Source organism: Camelus dromedarius, chromosome 15, assembly GCF_036321535.1.
Source record: "Camelus dromedarius isolate mCamDro1 chromosome 15, mCamDro1.pat, whole genome shotgun sequence".
Lineage (NCBI taxonomy): Eukaryota > Metazoa > Chordata > Mammalia > Artiodactyla > Camelidae > Camelus > Camelus dromedarius.
In genome coordinates this window covers 9175249-9195545 of record NC_087450.1, presented here as the reverse complement: position 1 = coordinate 9195545, position 20297 = coordinate 9175249, and the positions used below count along the sequence as shown (strand labels likewise).

The following is a 20297-nucleotide window of genomic DNA, read 5'->3' as shown; positions in this document are numbered from 1 at the left end:
GATTGTTGTTGTTGTATTTACAGCTGTATCTCCAGTGTCAGGCACATAGTAGGTGTTCAATCAAAATTTTCTGGATGAATACATGCATGTAGGTGATGGTGGTGATGATGGCCTACATTAGCCTTTTTATCTGTGGAAATGGAAAGGAAGGGATATAGATGAAACATTTCAAAGGAAAGAATAATAAGAGGAAGTGAATAAGGAGCTTGAGGGGAAGCATGTCCTCCAGCCTTTTGCACTTAAGGTGGCTACAGCAAAAGCAGATGGAGCTGACCTGAAAACTAGAATGGTGGGGTGGAGTACAGCAAATGTCAGAACCAGGGACAGAGGTCTGAGAGTTTTCTTGGTAAATGTAATAGATGGAACTATTGGAGTGGGTGAAACCTGAACTGATGTAGAGATGGGTAAAGCTGAAGTCTGAGCTCTGAAGAATGTTCACAGTCTTCAGTGGAAGAAGAAAAGTCAGTGGAGGGAAAACATAAGTATTGACTGTAAATGTCTAAAGATGTAGAATAAGACCAATATTACAGAAGCTAAAAGAAGGGACATTTTAAGAAATAGTTGATGGTCAGCAACACCAAAAACTGTTTCAGAGAAGTTCCGGATAATAGACACCGGACACTGGAGCTCTCTGAGAAAGGGTCCACATAGTGAAGCCAGCTTGCAGTGGGTGAAAAGAATAAATAATGAGGAAAGGGAGGCCGTGGGTATGGGCAGTAAAAGGGAAAAAGAAAAACATAATTTCTCTTGAAGAGTTAGGCAAAGACTTCGTTCAGATAATAGAGACCTAAAACAGTTGTGGGTAGGAAGGACTAAGTTGATGAGAGAAATGATGATACAAGAATTGGGACCATCTCGAGGGAAAGACACCAGATCAGGAGCAGAAAGGAAGAGAAGACGCGGGAGCACAGGCTGGGAACATGGCCTCTCCTTGTGAAGCTGCGGTTTGAAGGCATGAAAACTTGATGAGTTGAGTGGCCATGTGCATGTAGGAAGGATGTGGTGAGATGGATCCAAGGCAGTGTGTATGGGAGGTGGAGGTGCTGACCCCAGAGCCTCCATCTTCAACATAAACTAGTGGGAACCATCCTTTTCAGAGAATCAGGAAATCGGCAAGAGGCAAGCAGAGAAATTCCTAGGACTGTGGTTGACAGAACTGGATGTCTTTGGCCTTGAAGTGGAGCACTGTATATATATATATATTCCTCAGAAGATGTATATTACTGGGTTTGTGACCATTCTCCTCCAGGAATCAATCATTTGGGCAATCTCTGTGTGGCAGTGCCATCTGTGCTGACCTCAAAAGGTAGGATGTACAGTAAGCAGACATACAGGTCTGCACGATGCTGCCTTTTTCACCTTCATTGATTCAGTCACTGATTCATTTGAGAAGGATATATTCAGCTTGATTAGAGACACATGAGTGCCTCCAATCTGTCTAACCAGAGGCCCACCGCTAGAGTGGGAAAAGGCAATGGCAAACTCCTAACATGCAGGCCAGCCCCTCTTCGGATACTTTATTTACTTCACTGTCTCCCTAGGCTCTCTGGTCTCATCTGGGGGAATCTAGCCCATGATACCTCCGAAGTGTTTACCTGAGCGGCAGAGGACTCATGCTCCCTAGTAGCCTCAGCCCCTCCACTGCTGCCAAGAAAAGGTGCTTGGAGTTCTGTAAAGGCTTAGGGGAGGAGTCATCTTCTTCACCAAAAACAGCTGCTAAAGTGGTAGGACCCCCCCCCCACCCCTTTTAGAAGGTGGCTGTTGGTAGGAAGGGGAAGGGCTGGAGAAACTGGATGATGGAGGTGGACAAGGTTGGAGGAGGATGTCACATATTATTAATGTTCACCCCTCCCTCCCCCATCATTCACCCCCTTCAAACTGAAGCTTCTGAGAACACTGAGGGACTGCTGGCTTTGTGTGGGGAGAAACCCCACTGCCTTCTTTCTCTTCTCTTTCTTCCTGCCCAGATGCCCAAATATCATTCCTGGTTCCCTGGAGAGAAAAGACCCCTTACACTGCCCTAGGCGCCAGGCTGCCAGCCCATCTGCTGGGGAGAAAGGAGGGGCAGAGTTTTTCCTGGGAAATCCTGGAGAATGAACCGGAAGATCCGTGCTCCCAGGGAGACCTATCCACTAGCCTCAGAAGGCATTTCGGCTCACAAGGGTATCGGGCAGCCTGGACCACGGCACCAGAGTGGGTTGGGGTCGAGGGGCTAGGGCTGGCACAAGGGCGGGGGTCCTTTGGCTACCACGTGTCCGACGCAGGCCAAGCTGCTCCTCGGTGCCCACCCTTCAAGGGATGGTAGGAACATCCCCCTCCAGGCGCCCAGTCTCACCGGCTCGGAGGCGCCAGCCCCCCCAACCCCCCATCCCAGGGCCGGGGCGGGCCGGGGAAGGTAATGTAATTCCGACCCAGCTAACCCGATTATGGCGGCCTGCACCGGGCCGGGTGGCGGCAGGGGCGGGTCTAAGGCGCAGGGGCCCGGCCGGCCCGGGGTCCCATTCCGGGGAAGGATGCAGAGTTCACACACTCTTAGCTCCTGGGTCCGCAGCCAGAGGTCACAAGGTCACCGAGCGGCTTCGTCTTTCCCCACCTCCTTTCTCTGACACGCTCCAGGCACGGTTTCCTGGGCTTGGGTGGGGTGAAGCATCTATGCCAAATGAGGCGGTTGGGATCCTCTGAAGACTTAGGTGAGGTCCCACATGTCGCCTGTGGCGATTTCATCCTCCTGTCTTTGGAGGGGCCAGAGTGTGTGAGAATAGACTTCCTAGGCACAGGGGCAGAGTCTTGCGTTGGTCGTCCCCATTCGGGGGCTGAACGCCAGCCCCAAGTCCTCACCGACATGAGTTGACCCAGGTTCAGCCACTGGTCCTTTTTACACCGATTTCAGAAAATCAAAATTCTAAGAAACACTGGGCACCCATTACTGACGCTCCCGTAAGGAGCTAGGGGCGCTACGGGAGAGGCCAGGATGTGCACCATGGTCACTGGCTCAGAGTAGTTGTTCCCCGCCCTAGCCCACCAGACGCCCTGCCACCGCCTTCCCACACTTGTCCTCTTCCCGGGCCTCCAACTCGCCGGTGCCGTTCCCTAGCCTCTTTCCATCGCAGCCAGAAAGTCACAACGAGATTTAGTCTCCAAGAGCGTTTAGGCGGGGGCCACAACGAATCTGAGAGTCGTCAGGCAGGACCCATCGGGAGGCGAAGAGTGGGGGCTGTGGGACGAGGCACCTGCAGAAGTCGGTGAGGCCGAGGAAGCCCAAAGACAGAGGCCAGCGAGGATGGAGTTGCCTTGCGCATCTCGGCTGACTCAGCGCTCAATGGCCCAAGCTCGGGCCCCTCCCGTGCATAGCCTGGTTCAAAACACCATCGCCACCCCCCCCCCCAACACTCCCACCGTTCCCGCGGGCCAGTCTTCCCAGCGCTGGGCGCAAACAGGCGTCTCTTCCCCTTTAACGGGACCGGCCCCGCCCCTGCCCTACCCCCAGCCCCGACTGCCCACCCAAGGCTGATCTGTCAGTCACAGCCCCAGCCGGAGCCGGCTAACCCTCTCCACCTCGGACTCGGGCAGAGGCCCCGGCAGCCCAGCGTCCACCTGCACTTCAAAGCTAGGAAGGGCGCTCCTGGGGCCCCGGTCAGTCGCGCTCCCCCGGGATGCGAGTTCCTGAGCCGACGCCCGGCAGAGGCCGGCACGGGCGCGGTAACTCCCAGCACACAGGGATGAAGATGTCCTGGGGGCCCCGGCGCCTCTCCGCGGCCAGCCCCGCGGGCCCCTGAGGCCACCGCTCGGAGAGCTCCGCTGCTGGGCTCCAGAGCTGTTTGGGCGCAGTCCCCAACCGCCAAACCTCTTGCGGTCCTCCTTGACCTGGACCCATGGAGCCGGCGGTGCTGGCATCGCACAACCTCCCGCACCACGAGCCAATCAGCTTCGGCATCGATCAGATCCTGAGCTGCCCGGAACCCCCCGGGAGCGGCCTAGGCCTGGGTCGCGCCGGCCAGGGCCATGGGGAGAGTGCGGCGTTCTCGGGTGGATTTCACGGAGCCTCAAGCTACGGCCCCGCGGGCTCGCTGGCTCCGCTACCAGGCAGCTCTGGTGTGGGCCCGGGAGGCGTGATCCGCGTCCCAGCGCACCGCCCGCTGCCAGTGCAGCCGCCCGCGGGAGGCGCGCCTGCGGTTCCTGGACCCTCGGGCTTGGGCGGCGCCGGGGGCCTAGCGGGACTCACCTTCCCTTGGATGGACAGCGGCCGCCGCTATGCCAAGGACCGGCTCACGGGTAAGGTTGCCCGATCCCTCCAGCATCCTGCCCACACTGACCTGGTTTCCTCATCTTTGATCCTTCTGCTCCAACTCAAGGTCCCCTTTCATACCCTCCGCTCCTCATCCCAGGGGATCTTCCCTCAACTTGTATCTCTTGGTCCCACTGCTGAGAGGCGCTGGGGAGGTAGCTGCCGTCGACACCCGCGCCCTCCTCTGCAGTCCGCTGTCCACACCGCCGGGAGGGCAGGGTGAAGTTACCGGGACGTCTCTCCCTCACCCAAGGTGGGGGGCGTTTCCGAGGCCCTTTCTCGTCTGGAAGCCTCTACTGATTAGGGGGGCCGAGCTTGGGGCAGGGGTAGGGACGCGGTGCGGGAACTCTGCGGCCTGCGCAGCCATGCTCTCGTCTCAGTGACACCTCGGGCCGCCCCGAAAACCCTGCCTTGCTCTTTCTTCCTCCCTGTAGCCGCGCTTTCGCCCTTCTCCGGGACGCGCCGTATAGGTCACCCCTACCAAAACCGGACGCCCCCAAAGCGGAAGAAGCCGCGCACGTCCTTCTCCCGCTCGCAGGTGCTGGAGCTGGAGCGGCGCTTCCTGCGCCAGAAGTACCTGGCCTCGGCCGAGAGGGCGGCGCTGGCCAAGGCCCTGCGCATGACTGACGCGCAGGTCAAGACGTGGTTCCAGAACCGGCGCACCAAGTGGCGGTGAGGCGCGGGGTGGGCGAGGGACCGGGCCGGGCCAAGTGGCGGTGAGGCGAGGCGAGGCGCGGCGCGGCGCGGGGCGGGCGAGGGCCGGCCTCGCTGACCCCGCGTCTCCGCCCGCCCAGGCGCCAGACGGCCGAGGAGCGCGAGGCGGAGCGGCACCGCGCGGGCCGGCTGCTTCTGCACCTGCAGCAGGACGCGCTACCGCGACCGCTGCGGCCGCCGCTGCCCCCGGACCCGCTCTGCCTGCACAACTCGTCGCTCTTCGCGCTGCAGAACCTGCAGCCCTGGGCCGAGGACAACAAGGTGGCTTCCGTGTCCGGGCTCGCCTCGGTGGTGTGAGCGACGCCTGCCTGACCGGCCGAGCGCTCTTTTCCGGACCGAGGCGCGGCGTGGAGCGCCGGGCCCAGGGCCTTGGAGCGCACGGCCGCCCACGTGGCGGTCCCGCAGCAGTGGAGCGTGTGAGGAGGAGCTGGCCTTGAGGCTATCGTCGAGGGCTCCTCGGCCACCGCGGGCTCCCAGGCCAGCATTGAGCCGTTACCTGGAGCGCAGAAACGCGGCCTTTCCCGCCATTTTTCACTTCGACTGTTGGCCCGGCTGCTGGAACCCGCTGAGGGGGCGGGACCTGCAGTACGGCAGCCAATGAGGTGCGGGGAGGTGGGGTAGGCTGGCCAATGGCTGCTCTCTAGAGGGACTCCGGCTCCTTCTGTGGGTGGGTCGGAGCTGGAGTTCGGAGGGCTGGAGCAGGTTACACGCACCGCTGGGATGGGGCGGCTGCAGCCCTCACGGGCTGGGTCTGCACCAGATCGTGAAGGAAGGAAGACGCCAATGACAGCAGAGTAATGGAGGAGGTGCTGGAGACCGACAGTATGACTGACTGACAGAAACCAGAGGGTTATCCACGCTGGGCATCTCATCCATCAACTGTTAAATAATCGCTAAGGATTACTTCTGGACTTTGAGCCTCATGTTGTCCATGTGTGTTTAACCTGCTGACTATGTCGTCCCACTTGGGCCTAACAGTGCGCCTGGGTGGCAGGCAAGACGGATACTTACACACCCAATGAAGAGAAAATCTAGGAACACTAATCTGGCTCTGGTGTCCCTCGGAGACAGAGGGAAGGCGGGGCGGAAAGCAATGGACAAAGTTAATGGGCCCAGTGGTGTTAGGGTGAGCCGAATTCGGCAAGTAATTAGGAAGTGACAGGCCTAAAAATAATCAAAGATAATTACAAGGTTGGAAATGTAAAGGATCAAGAAATCAAAGATGTTGTGTATGATGAAGGGGAAATTGGGAAGATAGGATCAAGATGAACTCTGCAGGCAAAACTAAATGTTAGACCTAGAGAGTAAATTCTGGAAAAATGCCGACATCCACATAGAGGCATAGTTAGATGGAATGATGAGAACAGACAGAATGTCTAAGGGAGGAAATTCTGAGAAAAAAAAGCAGAGTTCTAAGGATTAAATGTTTCTTTCCACCAATTTCTATAAACACATTTACAACATGCAAGATGATTGAGGATATCAAAGTTACTAGTCCAAGGGAAGAAAAGGGAAAGGAATAACCCAGCTGGAAAGAGAAAAGCATGATGTCCCTGGAGTTGTTAGAAAAACTTGAGCTGGTCGGTGGGCCAGGCGCTGCCAGGAAGCCTGTTGTTGGAAAGTTGAGAGGTTGGGTATAGTTGCCATAGCCCTGAGGTTTAGGAAGGAGAAGGACTGAAGTTGTATGAAGACAAGAGGGAAGATTTTGTCTGCTTCCCCTGGAGGCAAGAGCAGTATGATAGAGGGGAGTGAGCTTTAGGCAGGGTCAGAGGCCAACTGTAGTCAAACTACTCATGTTCCATGTTAATGACAGCTAGGTCAGTCATAGCACAAAGGCTTGACCAGAGATGGGAACCAGGCAAGAGGACATCACTGTTGCAGTTGACCCTAAGTCTTTTGTACTGTGTCATCTCTAACTCATAGATATTATAAATGCTGCTGCAAAACCAAACTCAAGTTGGGCACCATAGAAAAAGAACTTTTATAGACCAAAAGGGAGCATAGGATGGGTTTGGCATAAGTTGGGGATATGGAGGCATATCAGTTCCTCTCAAATAAATAGAAGAAGGCTAAGGACCCTGTACAGACTGTGGCTTACCCAATTCTCTCTACTCCTGGCCTACCATTTCTTGGGACTCAGGTTCCAGTATTTACATCTGACCCTTAACTCTGGGCTTTTAAATCTGACTGGCTGCCTAGGTACTAGCCTAAGGGAGGATCTAGTGTGATGAGATGAACTCAGCTTCACTCCGTAGACAGGTCACTGCAGGACACAGGCATCTCCAAGTTCTTGGGTGGAGGAAGATTCATGCCCTGTTGAAGAATCTGCCATTTCTTCCCTCAGCTGGTTCAGGAGGTCTCTGCTCTCACTAGGGGGCAAGTTACTCAGGAAGTATGGAGGGGCCAATTCCACCAGCCTGACAGAGAGAGTCATCATTAGATGATTTTTCTGTATCTTCTCTTATAATGCAGGTTGTTAAATTTCTCACTGCCCCTTCTACAAACCCTGTCTCCTCAAATCATATGTTACTACAAACAGTAAGATCCCTTTCTCTTTGTAAGGCTCTCTAACTCCCCAGCTGTAATTTTGACCCCAGGAAGAGGAATGGGCAGTGTTGTTTGGGGTGTGGTGTCAGGGAACTCACATTTGTGGTTGAATCTCAGAAACAATGGAGAGGCAGTTGTCTTTGGAAATGGAGAAATTATGGTAAAGCACCCATGGTGGCGGTCTGGCAGGAGCCCTGCGGCTTCTGTAGCAGCAGTTTGGGGAGAGCTGGGCCACATGCTTATGGGTCAGGAGCAGGTAATTTCCAGTCCCATCTGTGTCTCGGGCCACCTCATAGAAAGGCAAAGATATTGAAGGAATAAGTGAGAGTGAAGGGTCAGTAGAAGAAAGAAAAGGGGGTTGAGAAAGAATTAGCAAGGGTGATGAGAATTAGCAGACTGTCATAGCCCTACCTTACGACCATACAGTATGGCATTTCCACAGCCACGCATTCCTCAAAGGAGAAGTTTCTCCTGGTTCTAAAGAATCCTTTGAATGGTCACCTGGACCCCAATTTCAGACGTGACACATACCAATCTTTGCTCCCTCTACCTTCTGCTCCTTGTATGACCCTCACCCCAACTCCTTCCCCTAACCTTAAGGAAGCATCCCGACACCAGTGCTTTCTGGAGGTCTCTGCGATTCTGCTCAGAGCCAAAGGCTGGCTGGGATAAGGGAAGTTCAATCCGTTGCATGAGTTCTAGGAGTTCTCCCCGAAGTTTACGGGCTTGGCACAATGCTGCCCAATTTAGACCCCGAGCCTGGCACCAAGCCTTGTCTGCTCCACCTAGGAGAGGAAAGGGACCATCTGCACCTAAAGTCCTTGAATCCCCCAAGAGAACCCAACCCTTGGCTGAAGGGACTTCTCTTCTTCAGAACAGAGATCTGTCAGCTGGTTGCACACCGCATCCCTCTGGCAAATCTGGGATTCTGTAAGAGGATGCTGAGTGGGCCACTCACTCTGTATAAAGGCTTCATACACCTGGATCAGAGAGCTGTGATCACCATCCACGTGTTCTAAGGCCCGACGCAGGGCAGCTTCTTCTGCGCAGACGGGAGGACGAGTAAACCCAGGGGCAGCTGGAGGCAGAAGAGAGGAAGTTTGTTTTGGAGAATGAGAAAGGATAGCGGTATACTGAAAAGATAGGACTGTCACTTTGGGAACTTTATTCAAACGACTTCTAGACACTATGCCCTTTATTAGGCATTGAAGATGAATCAGTGTAAAAGTCTCTGCTCTCAAGAAGCACAGAGTCTGGTGGGAGAGACCACCAAATAAGCAAACTTGATAAACTCAGTAGGTGTGTGGGCCAATATTTGAACTTTGAGTAGAAATCAGTGCAGTGGAAAAGGGGCGGGAGGAGTATTTTAGACTATGGGGATGGCATATTTTGAGAACTGCAAGCACCTAGGATTATGAGTGGGGGGAACAGTGGGTGTGGTAGGGTGGCAGGAGGTAAAGCCGGAGAGGTAGGTATGGGCCAGGTTAAGAGAGACCGGATGTGATGTACAAATGAGTTTACATTCTGCTTGAAAGGTAAAGAATAGCTGGTAAAGAAGAGTTTTTTAAGTAAGAGAGTCCACGTGTTTGGAAAAAGTTCACATGACTAGTTAGGCCACAAAGGGAATCCACCTGAGCCGTGATGGGGAGCATTGAAGCCCTGTGGACCATTCCGAGGAAACATCCCTCAGGAGTCAGGTGGGTAAGTCTAAGATTCAGGAGGATGGTGGTGTGCCAGTTCAGACCGTGGGTGTGAACGAACTTGCTTAGAGTTCGGGGAGTGAGAAGATGAAAGGGGCAAGGATAGAATCCTGAAGTCCAACTTACAGTGAACGAGCAGAGGACAAAGCAGAGGAAGAGCAGCTCAAGCAAGATATGAGGGATCGGCCAGAGAGGTAGGATGTAAACCACGAGGGGCAGGTCACAGAAGCTAAGCGAGGGGGCAGTTTCAAGATGAGAGCGGTGGGCATTCTCAAGTGTCAAAAGAAAGTCACGAATAAGGGCTCACAAGCATTCACTGGATTAGGTCTCTAGGAGGTCACTGGCGAGCAGAAGGCTGCATCAGGGTTGTGGTGGGCCTGACGCTGGAATGCAGTGGGCCAGGAATACCCTGGATTGAACAGGATAGAGAGTATTCTGTACAGCTGAGTACAGGGTTGAGGAAGAGGGCTGTAAAGTTTTAGTAATAACAAGTAGAAGATATTTAAGCATGTTAAGGGACAAGACCCAACAGAGAGACAGGAGAGGGCTAAATGATAAAGCCTCGTTCTTTACACAGGGTACAGCTCGGAACTGGAGCATGGGGGAATGGGCGAGCTTCAGGGGCACAAGAACACCAAACGGAAGGGCTGAAGTGGCCATAAGAGTCAGAGAGAGAAGTGATTTTACCAGTGAGCATGGCAGCCAGGGTGAGCATCTCGTCCACACAGTCGAATTCACACGAGGCCAGCAGGGCTTTGGCAAGCTCAGGGGCCAGAGGGAACTCTGACAGGATGACTCCCAGGTCTGACAGGTCCCCATCATCATCCAGTGCTGCCAGATAGTCTAAGTCTTCCAAGGCCTGCATCAGCGCCTCTGGAGCTGGGGATGGCACAAGGCTTACAGGGAAGGGGTTCTCAGAGCCTGGTGGTCGGACAGTAGGACTTGGGCAGGAGGACTGCTCACCAGGCCGGTCCAGGAAGTGACACTCCCCTGGCTCTGCAATCTGTCTCCTCTTGAGTAGTAAGACCAGGGGGCTCAGATTCTCCTCACACACCCTGGGTTGGGGCAGTGGGGGAGCCTCTAGTTCTAGGAAGGACTTAGGATACAGGCAGAGACAGGATCCTGAGGGGAGAAAGACCTGGGGAAGAAGACCACTGTAGATTCCTCAGGGCTCACGTGCTGGAGACTCTTGTCATGTTGGATCTCACTGAGGGCAAAGGCTCTTACCTGGTGGGACCCCTCCTGCCCGCAGTCGTCTTGCCTCTGCCTGACACTTGCTGATTGGTCTCAACACTTGAGATTCTGCTCGGATCTGAGGATTGTAAACCTGCCACCGCCCCACAACCAAGGCCAAGACAGATGAGAGTGGGCTATTTCTTTTTTTGGAGGGGTAGTGGTGGGGTGATTAGATTTATTTATTATTTTTTAAAATGGATCGATTTGCTGGGGATCAAACCTAAGACCTTCTGCATGCTAAGAATGCACTCTACCATTTGAGCTATACCCTCCCCACCGAGAGTGGGCTATTTCTGTCTTTAGCCCCCATATCCCTTCATTTCTCTTTCACTCACACTTCGAAGCTCCAGTCCTGAGTCAATGACATGTCGGATGGAAGGGAGGGAGAAGGAGAAGTCAGCCAGCCAGTGAGTGACTACCACCTTCCGGGCACCCAAGTCTGTGTCCTGGTACACCGCCTGCACAGCTTGTCCACGGCCTGGGTGAAGGGGCAGCACCCGTAGTGGGGGCCCTTGGGGAACCAAGGGCCCCACCTCCCTGGACAATGACTCACAGCACAGGGAAATTTCCTGGGGAGACGGGTGGGGCATTAGCAGTTCTCACCTTTTGGGGTCACAGACCCCTTTGAAAACCTGACGAAAGCTATGGCCCTTCACTCTGAAAAAATGCACATACTCATAAAGTCGGGGTGCTATAATTTCAGGAGTTCGTTGAACCACAAACCTCTGTATTGTATGGAATCAAAAACAGATTGGTAGACCTCTTTACCATGAAAACCTGGAGTTTTTCCTCAGGACCCCTAAGGAGAGTAAATACCACAACTCCAATGTCCCTACCAAGCATCGCTCCAATTCCCCCCGGAATACCTCCTTTTGCATCCCATTTTTTACCTCCTCACTGGGCAGGTACACTAGCACATCTCCCGGAGCCTCCTTCCGACACAATTCAAGCACAGCTTGGCAGGCAGCTTCCACTCGGTCAGTAGGGACAGTGTCCCTGTAGACGGGAGTGGGACACCTGCCAGGCTCTCTGGGCACGTGCACAATGGGAGGGTTGCCCCAGAAAGCTTGGAGCTTAGGTTCAAGGGCTGGGTCAGTAACTACAACCAGTCTGGGGTCCCCTGGAAGGTTTCCAAGCCTGGCATCTCGCAGAAGCCCCTGGAGCAGATCTGAGGCCACTGACCGCTCCTGAGCCTCATCCAGCACCAGCACGCCCCAGACTCCAGTGCCCCGGGTGGAGGCCAACTCCTGCAGGAGCAGCCTGTCCCAGCAGAACCTGTTGACATTGGCAGTGGGCAGAGGAGTCCGTGTGGACACTGCCCAGCCCCAGAAGTCCAGAATTCTCCCCAGGGCTTAGATTTTAATAGTGAAGTTCAGTAAAAGACCCTGTGACTGACTTCTGAGCCCATGGACCCACAACCCCACTGATGACACTGTCCACAAGCTGTACTGCAGTTAGGAGAGTGAGACTTTTTGTGATGGGGGTGGGGAGGCTGAATGTCTGAATGTCCCCAGCTGGGGTTAAAGGGCTTAATTCGGCAGTTTCAGTATTCCTAATTTAAAGAGTGAGCTGGGCTGAGGGAGGGTATGGTGAGATGTCAGAAGACTGGGCTTATTTCTACCCAGTGAGGGGAGTTAGATTTGGGTCAGGCCTGCAGGAGACCACACCTGAGCAGGGTGTCAGGCCCAGAGCAGTCCTCCTGGGGGATGCTGTATCCAACCTCATGACCCAGGGTCAAGTCCATCTCATCAGCAACTCTCAGGGCCAAGCTCAGGGCTGCCAGAGGGTAGGGCTGAGTCACAGTTACCCAGCCCTTCCGGAACCCCCTGGCCAGTGCAAACTCTGCACACCACTGTGGGATCTGGGGTAGGGGTAAGGAAGGAAAACCAGTCAGTGAGACATAGGGGAAGCTGCAGCCAATTTAATCTCTATTTGGGGAGTCTCCTGGTCCTTCACCAGCTACCCTGGGGCCAGCCTAACCAATCTCCCTTTGCCCACATTTCCTATTACTTCACGGAGCACCCCTCCCCCCCCCCAACTCGTCCAGGGAAGAGCCAGTTCCCCAGCCCCTCCCTTTGTTCACTCCCAGAATCTCTCCCCACCTGGGTGCTCTTGCCAGAGCCAGGCTCTCCAGACACCAGCACCACTCCACTGGGGCTACTCTCCAACTGCTCCAAGAAGATAAAGCGAGCAGCCCAGATAGGCAAAGCTCTGCGCTGCTCAAGCAGCTCGTAGTAGCGGGAAGAGAAGGGGAGCCCGTCAAAGGGGTTCACAGCCAGTTCAGACTCCCCAGGGTTTGGGCCAGACTCTTCTTCCAGCCCGAGAAGCTGAGAGGCCATGGTGGCTATCCAGCAGGACCTATAGAAGGCAGGGCCGCCATCAAGGCTTCATATTTGGTGACTGACACCATCTTCCCAATCCCTAACCTGTACCCTCAGGTGATAATGCCCTGGGGTCCCTTCTTCCCAGTATTTCTTGTCTGCCGGGAAACAGTAGTTGAGTCTCCAAGTAAGGGACTATCAAAAGCGGACTATTACCCTGTAGTCAGGTAGTAAAAATCCTGTGACTGACACAGGGGCCCTCAGGGGCAGCAGAATTTGTATGAGACCTGGTAACCTGTGGGAAGGTTTCCAGGGGAAAAGAATAAAGATTAAGAGGAGGAGCGGGGGCAGGAATCCAGGGGCAGGGCCACAAGAATCCTGGATTCAAACCTGCTTGCAGCTCTGAGATGTTGTCAGGATGGCAGCCAGTTCCAGACCCACTGAGCCAGTCGCCACTAACCCTGACCAGTGTCAAGTACAAAGGTAAATTCCGGTTCCACCCTGGGGCTTGGCTCAAACACAAACTCTATAGACTGGTTTGGGGGTGGGGCCATTTGCTCCGGGTTATAGGCTCCAGCCACCACACCCAACACGTGTGAACTCTGTGGACTGTACTCATTACCGAAAGGCATCCTGGGACTTGTAGTTTTGCAGCTGTTTCTTCACATACCTTGGCTGAACACCCTAGCTAGGATCCAGTTGCTGCTGGGTCTTCAGTTCAGTTACACCTTCCATATTGCTCATCTCTTGGCATGAGGAGGTGACTGCAGACAGTTCCATTCTGACCAATCCCACAAATCCACAAGGAGGCCCTGATCCCTGAGCCCCACAACCAGGGGAAAAGGAAACTGCTAGGGGGCTTTTGAGACCCAGAGAGGCAGCAGAGACCTTGAGTGAAAACCCTGAATTTAATGTGATATTGGGGGGAGCCCCATGCCTCCCTTTTTACCACCCACCCATCCGGCCTGTTGTGAGTTGGGTGAGGGCTGCCCCCAGTCTCCGTCCTGCGGCTCTGGGTGCCATCCTGTACTCAGTCAGCCTCCTGGGCCTGCCTCTCTGTGAATCTCCTGTAGGACATAAGGAGAAGACATTGAACGGGCTTTGCTGTATTATCTCCACGAAGAGCTCCCTTCTCCAACCTGTCCCTTTCTACCCATCATTCTCCAAACCCCTCACCTTCTCGCGTACTCATACAGCGCCTGCTTGCGCTCTTGTAGACTCTCCTGCCGGGCCCAGGAGGACTTGGCAAATGTTAGGGCTGTGGGCTGAGGGGTCGCTGGGCCAGAGCTGGGGAACTGAGGTGATCACAATGTCAGAGGGCTTGCGAAGTCATCATTAAACACCCATCGAATGCCTACTTTGCAAGAGAGGCACTATGCTAGGGTCTCAGGATCAAAAAAAGAGATGTCAGGGACAGAGAACGTGCAGACTGCCCCATCCCACCCCAAGTCTTGGACCTGACCATTTCTGGGGTCTCACCTTGGGGGTGGAGGCTGTGGGAAGGGACTGGGTCTCCTCAGTGACGTCTTCAGGCATGAAAGCTACGGCCCCCTCAAGCAAATTAGTGATGGTCAAGTCTACACAGCCAGTCCTGGCTGGGGAGAAGGGAAGAGAGGAGAGGAGAGGAGAGGAGAGTCTGTTTCTTTGTTCACCTTCTCCCTTCACCACCCACTTTTCTTCCCTGTGCCTGTCTCCTTGCGTGAGGCCACCCTTCCCCATACCCAGGTCTCTCTGGATGACGCCCAGTGGCACGTGGGGTAAAACCTCCTTGACTCTCTGAGCCAGAGCTGCCAGCTGCACATCAGGAGAAGGGCCGGGGGAGGGAGGGAAAGAAGACTGGGCTGCAAAAAAGAAATCCGAAATATGGTGAGTGGAGAACTAGGTGGAAGAAGAGGCTGTCTAGTACAGGAACAGGGAGGAAACCACGACAGGCTGAAAAAATGGCTCTGAAGCTTTGTGTACAGGGACTACACACCTGACTGGGGACGCAACCTGGGGTGTCTCTGTCGCTTCATGTGCTCTGCTTTGTCTGCTGGAGTGAGTCGTGTCCCTGTCTGGCCCAATTCTTTGGCCACCAACTAGGGAGAATTGGAAGATTGGAAGGTTCTCAAGCCTTCGTCTCCTTCCCCCTGAGGGAAGACCCCCGCCTCCATCCTGCATGGGTCCCCTGTCACCTGTTGTACACGGAGGGCAAACTCCTCATTCCCCTCCCCCAGCTGGCGATGAACAGGACGGAGCCACCTGCAAAAACAATCCAGGACCATGTTGGGGGTACCCTCTCTCCACTCTGATACGTCTTTTCTTGGAACAGTTGTGGTGACAGTGGGGAGATACTAAATACTTCATATTGCCTCTGTGGTGGGAACTTGACATTAAAAGATCTGCAAATGGACAGGGCAGAGACAGCTACTTCCTTGACCTTGAGGTGAGTTTCTCCCAGCCACCAAAAAGTGAGGACAGTTAATACCTTACTTGATACATCGTGAAAGGGACGAAAAGTGACCACAGCAGTTCTGAGACCCAGGAGGCATCTGACACCGTCTGAAGGGAGGGCATGAGTGAGGTCTAAGTCAGGGCCAGGACTGGGAAATGTCCCCTCCAAGCCCAGAGATTCTCTGTCCAGCACACACTCACCACAGAGACTAGGGGTCTCTGGACTCGCAGGGTAAGAGGCTGTACCACATCCTGGATAGAAAATGGCCAGGAACTAGAAAGGGGAAGAGAGAGTATGGGATTTCAGCCAGCCTAGTCAGCAGCTCATACCTGACTTTAAACAGAACACTGTCAAACTGGACCGTAGAAAAGTGGGGAATATAGGGATTCAAGGAAAAGAACTAAAAAGGTCATGAGCTAGGAATGGAAGGAGCAGGGTGGAAAAAGGCTGTGAAAACCCAAGGGCCCCCAAGCCTGACCACCTACCCAGTTTGGAGACAGATACCTGTGCTCACCCACCTGAAGCGCAGGAGCCCCTCCCGGCCATTGGTGGCCTCTTCTTCGGGGAACAGCAGCAGAGGGGTAGGGGGAAGCCTCGTGGAAGCACAGAATCTCTTGAGTGACTCCACCAACTCCTCCCGCCCATCCATCTCCATGAAGCCCCGAGACCAGCACACGAAGCTGGGCGGACTATTGAGTAGAGGCTGGGATGGGGGAGGAGAGAAAGAAGAAAAGAATGTTGTGAAGGGAGAAAAATTGACATATGTTGTAGAAAGGCGGGGTCTGGGGTAAGGGTCGGTATCTTGAGTCCCCAGAGGAAACCTGGACGTGGAGAAGGGAGCCTTGAGCTGTGCCCCGGGAACCACCCCGCGGCGCTCTCGACTTCGTCCCCAACTCACGGTGCTACAGCTGGTGAGCAGATTGACTATGTTGTGGTCGAAAGGTGTCACGTGGTTGGAAATGAGGACCCTGACGCGGTGATCCCGGAGTCCAGAGTCCTCCTGCCGGGCCACGAGTCCCAGCACTGCACACATGGTCCGCACCACGAACCTAGGGATGCAGGCAGCGGTGACTGCGCGGCCTCGGGCCGGGTCCAGCCCTGACCCTCCTCTAGCGCCCGGGTCGGAACCTGCGAAGAACGCTGTCCGGTAGCGCGCAGCTGACCAGGAAGACGTGGATCCCAAGAAAGAGGCGCAGGACGAGAAGGCAGAACCCTACTGGAGCGTAGAGCAGCAGCGCGAAGAGTAGGAAGCCGTCACCCGGGAGCCTGCGGGCGAGAGGCGGGGTGATCGCGCGCAGAAGGCCAAGCGGACGCGGGAACTGGTCTCTTCCCGCCGGGGCTCTTACCGGTGCGAATCAAAGAGCCGCTCCGGCCCCGGCACCGGGGGAGGCTCCATAACTGCTGCTTTAGGGCTGTCGGGCTGCAGCCTCCGCCGCCATCTTCGCTCCCCGTCGCAGGGCCTCCTGGGAAGGCGGAGTCTCTGGGCATCCGCCCAGGGTGCCGGGAGCCGAAACCCTGCTGCGCCCCGGAAGGGCTAGCGGTCCCAGCATGCCTTGCGGGCCCTTGGGCCACCTCAGAACTCGCGTCCCGCGGGGACCACAATTCCCGGCATTCGCAGGGCGGGGGCGGAGTCGGCCTCCCGGAATCCTGGGTCCCGGCGTGCACTTCTGGAGACTTCAGGTACCGGCGTGCCCTGCGTCCCGCAGTCCTCCCGCTCGCGTCCAGAGCGCCTCCTCTGTGTAGGGCGGGCGAGGAGGCAGCCAAGGCGGAGCTGATGGCTGCACTGAGGGCGGGGCGGGGTGCAGGCTGGAGCCTCTGGGGATGGCGGGCTTGGCGGGGGGTTCGCTGGGGTAAGGGATCACTGTTGAGTCCTGACTTCCGGGCCCTGTTGACGTCAGGAGCTCCTGACCCTCAGGCTGGAGTGACTTATGGGACCCCCAGTCCCCAGTCCCGGGCCCGGCTGTCTCTGAGGGTCCCTGAACCACGGACATGTCTGAAGTCGGAGACTTTGGATCCCCGAGCACGGCTGATTGCGGGGACCCCAGATCCCCGGGCCCGGGAAGACTCAGGGACCTCTGGAACCCGTCCGCGTGTGTGGCTGGCGGTGGCGCTGGGCGCTGGGGGGGCAGTGCTATTGTTGTTGTGGGGTGGGGGGCGGGGTCCCCCGGCCGTCCTCGCCTCGGTCCTTGGGTCGCCACCCACCTCTCCCCGGCGCCAGTACAACTTCATCGCGGACGTGGTGGAGAAGACGGCCCCTGCCGTGGTTTATATCGAGATCTTGGGCCGGTAACAGTGGGGTACACCCCGAGGCACCGAAGCCACGGGCTAGGAGGGCGGGCGAGAAGGAGGGGTCCGAGCCTCCTCATATCCTTGCTTTCTCCCTCATCCCAGGCACCCTTTCTCGGGCCGCGAAGTACCTATCTCGAATGGCTCAGGATTCGTGGTAGCTGCTGACGGGCTCATCGTTACCAACGCCCATGTGGTGGCTGATCGGCGCCGAGTCCGTGTGAGGCTGCCTAGCGGTGACACGTATGAGGCTGTGGTCACAGCTGTGGATCCCGTGGCAGACATCGCCACGCTGAGGATTCAGACCAAGGTGGGGGTCGGGGCAGGCCATGTCTGGTTGGGGTTGTGAATTTGCTCACGTCTCCAGATGACAGGTCTCTTGTACCCATTCTCCCTTAGGAGCCTCTCCCCACGTTGCCCCTGGGACGCTCAGCCGATGTCCGGCAAGGGGAGTTTGTTGTTGCCATGGGAAGCCCCTTTGCACTGCAGAACACGATCACATCCGGCATTGTCAGCTCTGCTCAGCGTCCCGCCAGAGACCTGGGCCTCCCCCAAACCAATGTGGAATACATCCAGACCGATGCAGCTATCGATGTGAGTCCTGATATGAGAGAAATGACAGACTAGGTGGGGGAGCGGGTAGAGGCTGTGTGGTGCAGGCACCAACTATGATAGGTAGTGGATGGGCTGCAAAAATGTGACCACTTGATCATGGGCTGGGAAAGGAGAGAATTTGGAGAAAGTGCCTACATCCTGGTTATGGCCCCAGGAGTAGAGTCCCTGGGTCTTTTCCATATTTTCTCCTTGTTTTGCAGTTTGGAAACTCTGGAGGTCCCCTGGTTAACCTGGTGAGTGGGACATCCTTCTTTCCAAGAATCGCTGCCCCAGGTCAGTGTTGGAAGGGATGGGTTTTCCCTAATTCAACAATTAGGTTGGTCAAATTTCTGAGCAGTTTCTTGTTGGCTATTTCTCAGAATCCCACCGGGTCTCCCCAGCTCCCCAACACTTCCTACTACTCTTGCTCAGGTACCCCTATCTCCTACTGTTTGTTTGGGCTGGAGAATAGTGGGCTCTGTCCCTGCAGGATGGGGAGGTGATTGGGGTGAATACCATGAAGGTCACAGCTGGAATCTCCTTTGCCATCCCTTCTGATCGCCTTCGAGAGTTTCTGCATCGTGGGGAAAAGAAGAGTAAGCCTGGTTTGGAGGGATAGGGGTTCCTTTAAGTTGTGGGAGGGGCATTCATTGGACCTTGCTGGAGAGGGGTCTGCCGGGAGGAGAAGGAGGGGAAGGATGTAGCTGAGTTGGGCTCATTTGTCCCTCCATTACAGATTCCTGCTCTGGAATCAGCGGGTCCCAGCGCCGCTACATTGGGGTGATGATGCTGACCCTAACTCCCAGGTACGAGCTTTAGGGGTAGTGACATGTAGGACCGTCAGGGTAATCAGTGGTGGGCAACTGGCACTTCTGTTGAGCTTTGTTCTCAATTCTGTCTGAATCTCAGATGAGTTGCTTTATGCTTGGTGCCATCGGAAGAGCTGTCCCCTCTCGTCATTCTTGATTTTCTCACCCCCCACCCACCCGCCTCCATTTTGTACATCTCCCACCAGATTTTTCACCCCATTATTGCTTTGAGTAAAACTTCAGTCCATTAACCTGGTGTTTAGGGGCCATCATATTCAGCTCAACCCCCCAGACCTGGCTTCCTTACATGAGTACATTCTGTATATTCTCATTTCCTAGTATCATATTTTTATTTATGTTGTTCTTACTTTATATAGTTAAATATCAGACCCATCCTTCGAGGTTCAGCTTAAGTTATATTTCCTCCATAAAGCTTCCCTTAGGATTCTAGAATGACATTAGTGCTATTGATCTAACACTGTGTGTCATTTGGCATTACTCACCCTTTCTATTCATGTCCCACTTCCTAATTGCTAGAAAGCAGAAAGTGAATTGGTATGTATCAGGAGTTCTTACTGCATGCCCTGTTCATACAGTTGTCTGTGTTGATGAGAGATTTGAGGTGAACCCAAAATGGGGAGAGTGCCTTGGTGTGTTAAGAGGGTGACCTGTGTCCTTTCAGCATCCTTGCTGAACTACAGCTTCGAGAACCAAGCTTTCCTGATGTTCAGCATGGTGTGCTCATCCATAAAGTCATCCTGGACTCCCCTGCACACCGGTGAGGGAGAGACTGCCCTGGGAGGTGGAGACCAGTGAGGTGTGCATGTGCCCTTGAACTGAGCTGTCTGTTGCCTCCTTTAACTCTGTCTATCTTTTGCCATAGGGGTGGTCTACGGCCGGGTGATGTAATCGTGGCCATTGGGGAGCAGCTGGTACAAAATGCTGAGGATATTTATGAAGCTGTTCGAACCCAGTCCCAGCTGGCAGTGCGGATCCGGCGGGGACCGGAAACATTGACCTTGTATGTGACCCCTGAAGTCACAGAATGAATGGATCAGCAAGAGTAGGAGGCTTCTTTCTGCTCTGATTTCCACCTGGCTTTCCTGGCTTAGGCTCTGAGGGCACCTGGACAGAGGATTAAATGAACCAGTTGGAGGCAGGTCCCTCCAACCACCAGCACCAATGCCTGAGCTCTAACGAATCACAAAAACACTTTTTATACAAAATAAAATTATACCTAGCAACATGTTATACTCAAAAACGAGGGGGAGGGTAGCACACTGCTCTGTCCCCCCACAAAAAGGTTAGAGGTAAAGCTGTATCTCCTTGAACTGAGGGGAGATACTGGAGTTGACCATCCTGACCTCCCTC

The 20297-nt window shown here is 54.9% G+C and overlaps 4 protein-coding genes across 8 annotated transcripts; 2 read left to right on the top strand and 2 right to left on the bottom strand.

Moving 5' to 3' along the window:
- Window positions 1–3872: 3872 nt before the first annotated feature.
- On the top strand, window positions 3873–5296 carry TLX2 (T cell leukemia homeobox 2). The gene is made up of 3 exons (XM_031467356.2): window positions 3873–4272; window positions 4720–4957; window positions 5080–5296. The coding sequence occupies exons 1-3, from the start codon at window positions 3873–3875 to the stop codon at window positions 5294–5296; spliced, it is 855 nt and encodes a 284-aa protein (XP_031323216.2).
- Window positions 5297–6956: 1660 nt separating this feature from the next.
- Window positions 6957–13546, bottom strand: DQX1 (DEAQ-box RNA dependent ATPase 1). Its single transcript, XM_010999785.3, has 11 exons — window positions 12585–13546; window positions 12150–12343; window positions 11373–11757; window positions 10818–11051; window positions 10474–10573; window positions 10210–10368; window positions 9934–10125; window positions 8505–8624; window positions 8141–8331; window positions 7645–7835; window positions 6957–7416 (listed from the first exon to the last, which is right to left on the bottom strand). The coding sequence occupies exons 1-11, from the start codon at window positions 12819–12821 to the stop codon at window positions 7260–7262; spliced, it is 2160 nt and encodes a 719-aa protein (XP_010998087.1). The 5' UTR covers window positions 12822–13546; the 3' UTR covers window positions 6957–7259.
- Window positions 13547–13692: 146 nt separating this feature from the next.
- AUP1 (AUP1 lipid droplet regulating VLDL assembly factor) lies at window positions 13693–16770 on the bottom strand. 4 transcript variants are annotated; one of them, XM_010999780.2, is made up of 12 exons: window positions 16584–16770; window positions 16366–16503; window positions 16136–16286; window positions 15756–15940; window positions 15438–15510; window positions 15271–15344; window positions 14978–15044; window positions 14779–14881; window positions 14525–14644; window positions 14283–14398; window positions 13980–14098; window positions 13693–13870 (listed from the first exon to the last, which is right to left on the bottom strand). In XM_010999780.2, exons 1-12 carry the CDS (start codon window positions 16631–16633, stop codon window positions 13834–13836), a joined length of 1233 nt encoding a protein of 410 aa, XP_010998082.1. In that variant the 5' UTR covers window positions 16634–16770; the 3' UTR covers window positions 13693–13833. The 4 variants fall into 4 exon arrangements, with proteins under 4 accessions (XP_010998082.1, XP_010998085.1, XP_031323211.1 ...); XM_010999783.3 differs by having other exon boundaries at window positions 15756–16286; window positions 16584–16739; XM_031467351.2 differs by lacking the exon at window positions 16366–16503 and having other exon boundaries at window positions 16584–16723.
- A 19-nt stretch (window positions 16771–16789) lies between these two features.
- HTRA2 (HtrA serine peptidase 2) lies at window positions 16790–20172 on the top strand. Of its 2 annotated transcripts, XM_010999777.3 has the most exons (8): window positions 16790–17523; window positions 17629–17833; window positions 17923–18117; window positions 18339–18371; window positions 18608–18713; window positions 18854–18923; window positions 19609–19704; window positions 19810–20172. In XM_010999777.3, the coding sequence occupies exons 1-8, from the start codon at window positions 17012–17014 to the stop codon at window positions 19973–19975; spliced, it is 1383 nt and encodes a 460-aa protein (XP_010998079.2). In that variant the 5' UTR covers window positions 16790–17011; the 3' UTR covers window positions 19976–20172. The 2 variants fall into 2 exon arrangements, with proteins under 2 accessions (XP_010998079.2, XP_010998080.2); XM_010999778.3 differs by lacking the exon at window positions 19609–19704 and having other exon boundaries at window positions 16961–17523.
- Window positions 20173–20297: the final 125 nt, after the last annotated feature.

Coding starts and splice junctions, on each gene's coding strand:
- TLX2 (XM_031467356.2), top strand. CDS start 3,873: ATGGAGCCGGCGGTGCTGGCATCGCACAACCTCCCGCACCACGAGCCA. Junction 4,273..4,719: donor TGCCAAGGACCGGCTCACGG/GTAAGGTTGCCC, acceptor TCCTCCCTGTAG/CCGCGCTTTCGCCCTTCTCC. Junction 4,958..5,079: donor AACCGGCGCACCAAGTGGCG/GTGAGGCGCGGG, acceptor CCGCCCGCCCAG/GCGCCAGACGGCCGAGGAGC.
- DQX1 (XM_010999785.3), bottom strand. CDS start 12,821: ATGGCCTCTCAGCTTCTCGGGCTGGAAGAAGAGTCTGGCCCAAACCCT. Junction 10,369..10,473: donor GGCAGGAGGGGTCCCACCAG/GTAAGAGCCTTT, acceptor TTCTCCCCTCAG/GATCCTGTCTCTGCCTGTAT. Junction 8,332..8,504: donor GTATGAAGCCTTTATACAGA/GTGAGTGGCCCA, acceptor TTCCTCTCCTAG/GTGGAGCAGACAAGGCTTGG.
- AUP1 (XM_010999783.3), bottom strand. CDS start 16,633: ATGGAGCCTCCCCCGGTGCCGGGGCCGGAGCGGCTCTTTGATTCGCAC. Junction 14,882..14,977: donor TTGCCCTCCGTGTACAACAG/GTGACAGGGGAC, acceptor AATTCTCCCTAG/TTGGTGGCCAAAGAATTGGG. Junction 14,645..14,778: donor CAGGTTGCGTCCCCAGTCAG/GTGTGTAGTCCC, acceptor TCTTTTTTGCAG/CCCAGTCTTCTTTCCCTCCC.
- HTRA2 (XM_010999777.3), top strand. CDS start 17,012: ATGGCTGCACTGAGGGCGGGGCGGGGTGCAGGCTGGAGCCTCTGGGGA. Junction 17,524..17,628: donor TATATCGAGATCTTGGGCCG/GTAACAGTGGGG, acceptor CCCTCATCCCAG/GCACCCTTTCTCGGGCCGCG. Junction 18,372..18,607: donor GAGGTCCCCTGGTTAACCTG/GTGAGTGGGACA, acceptor CTGTCCCTGCAG/GATGGGGAGGTGATTGGGGT.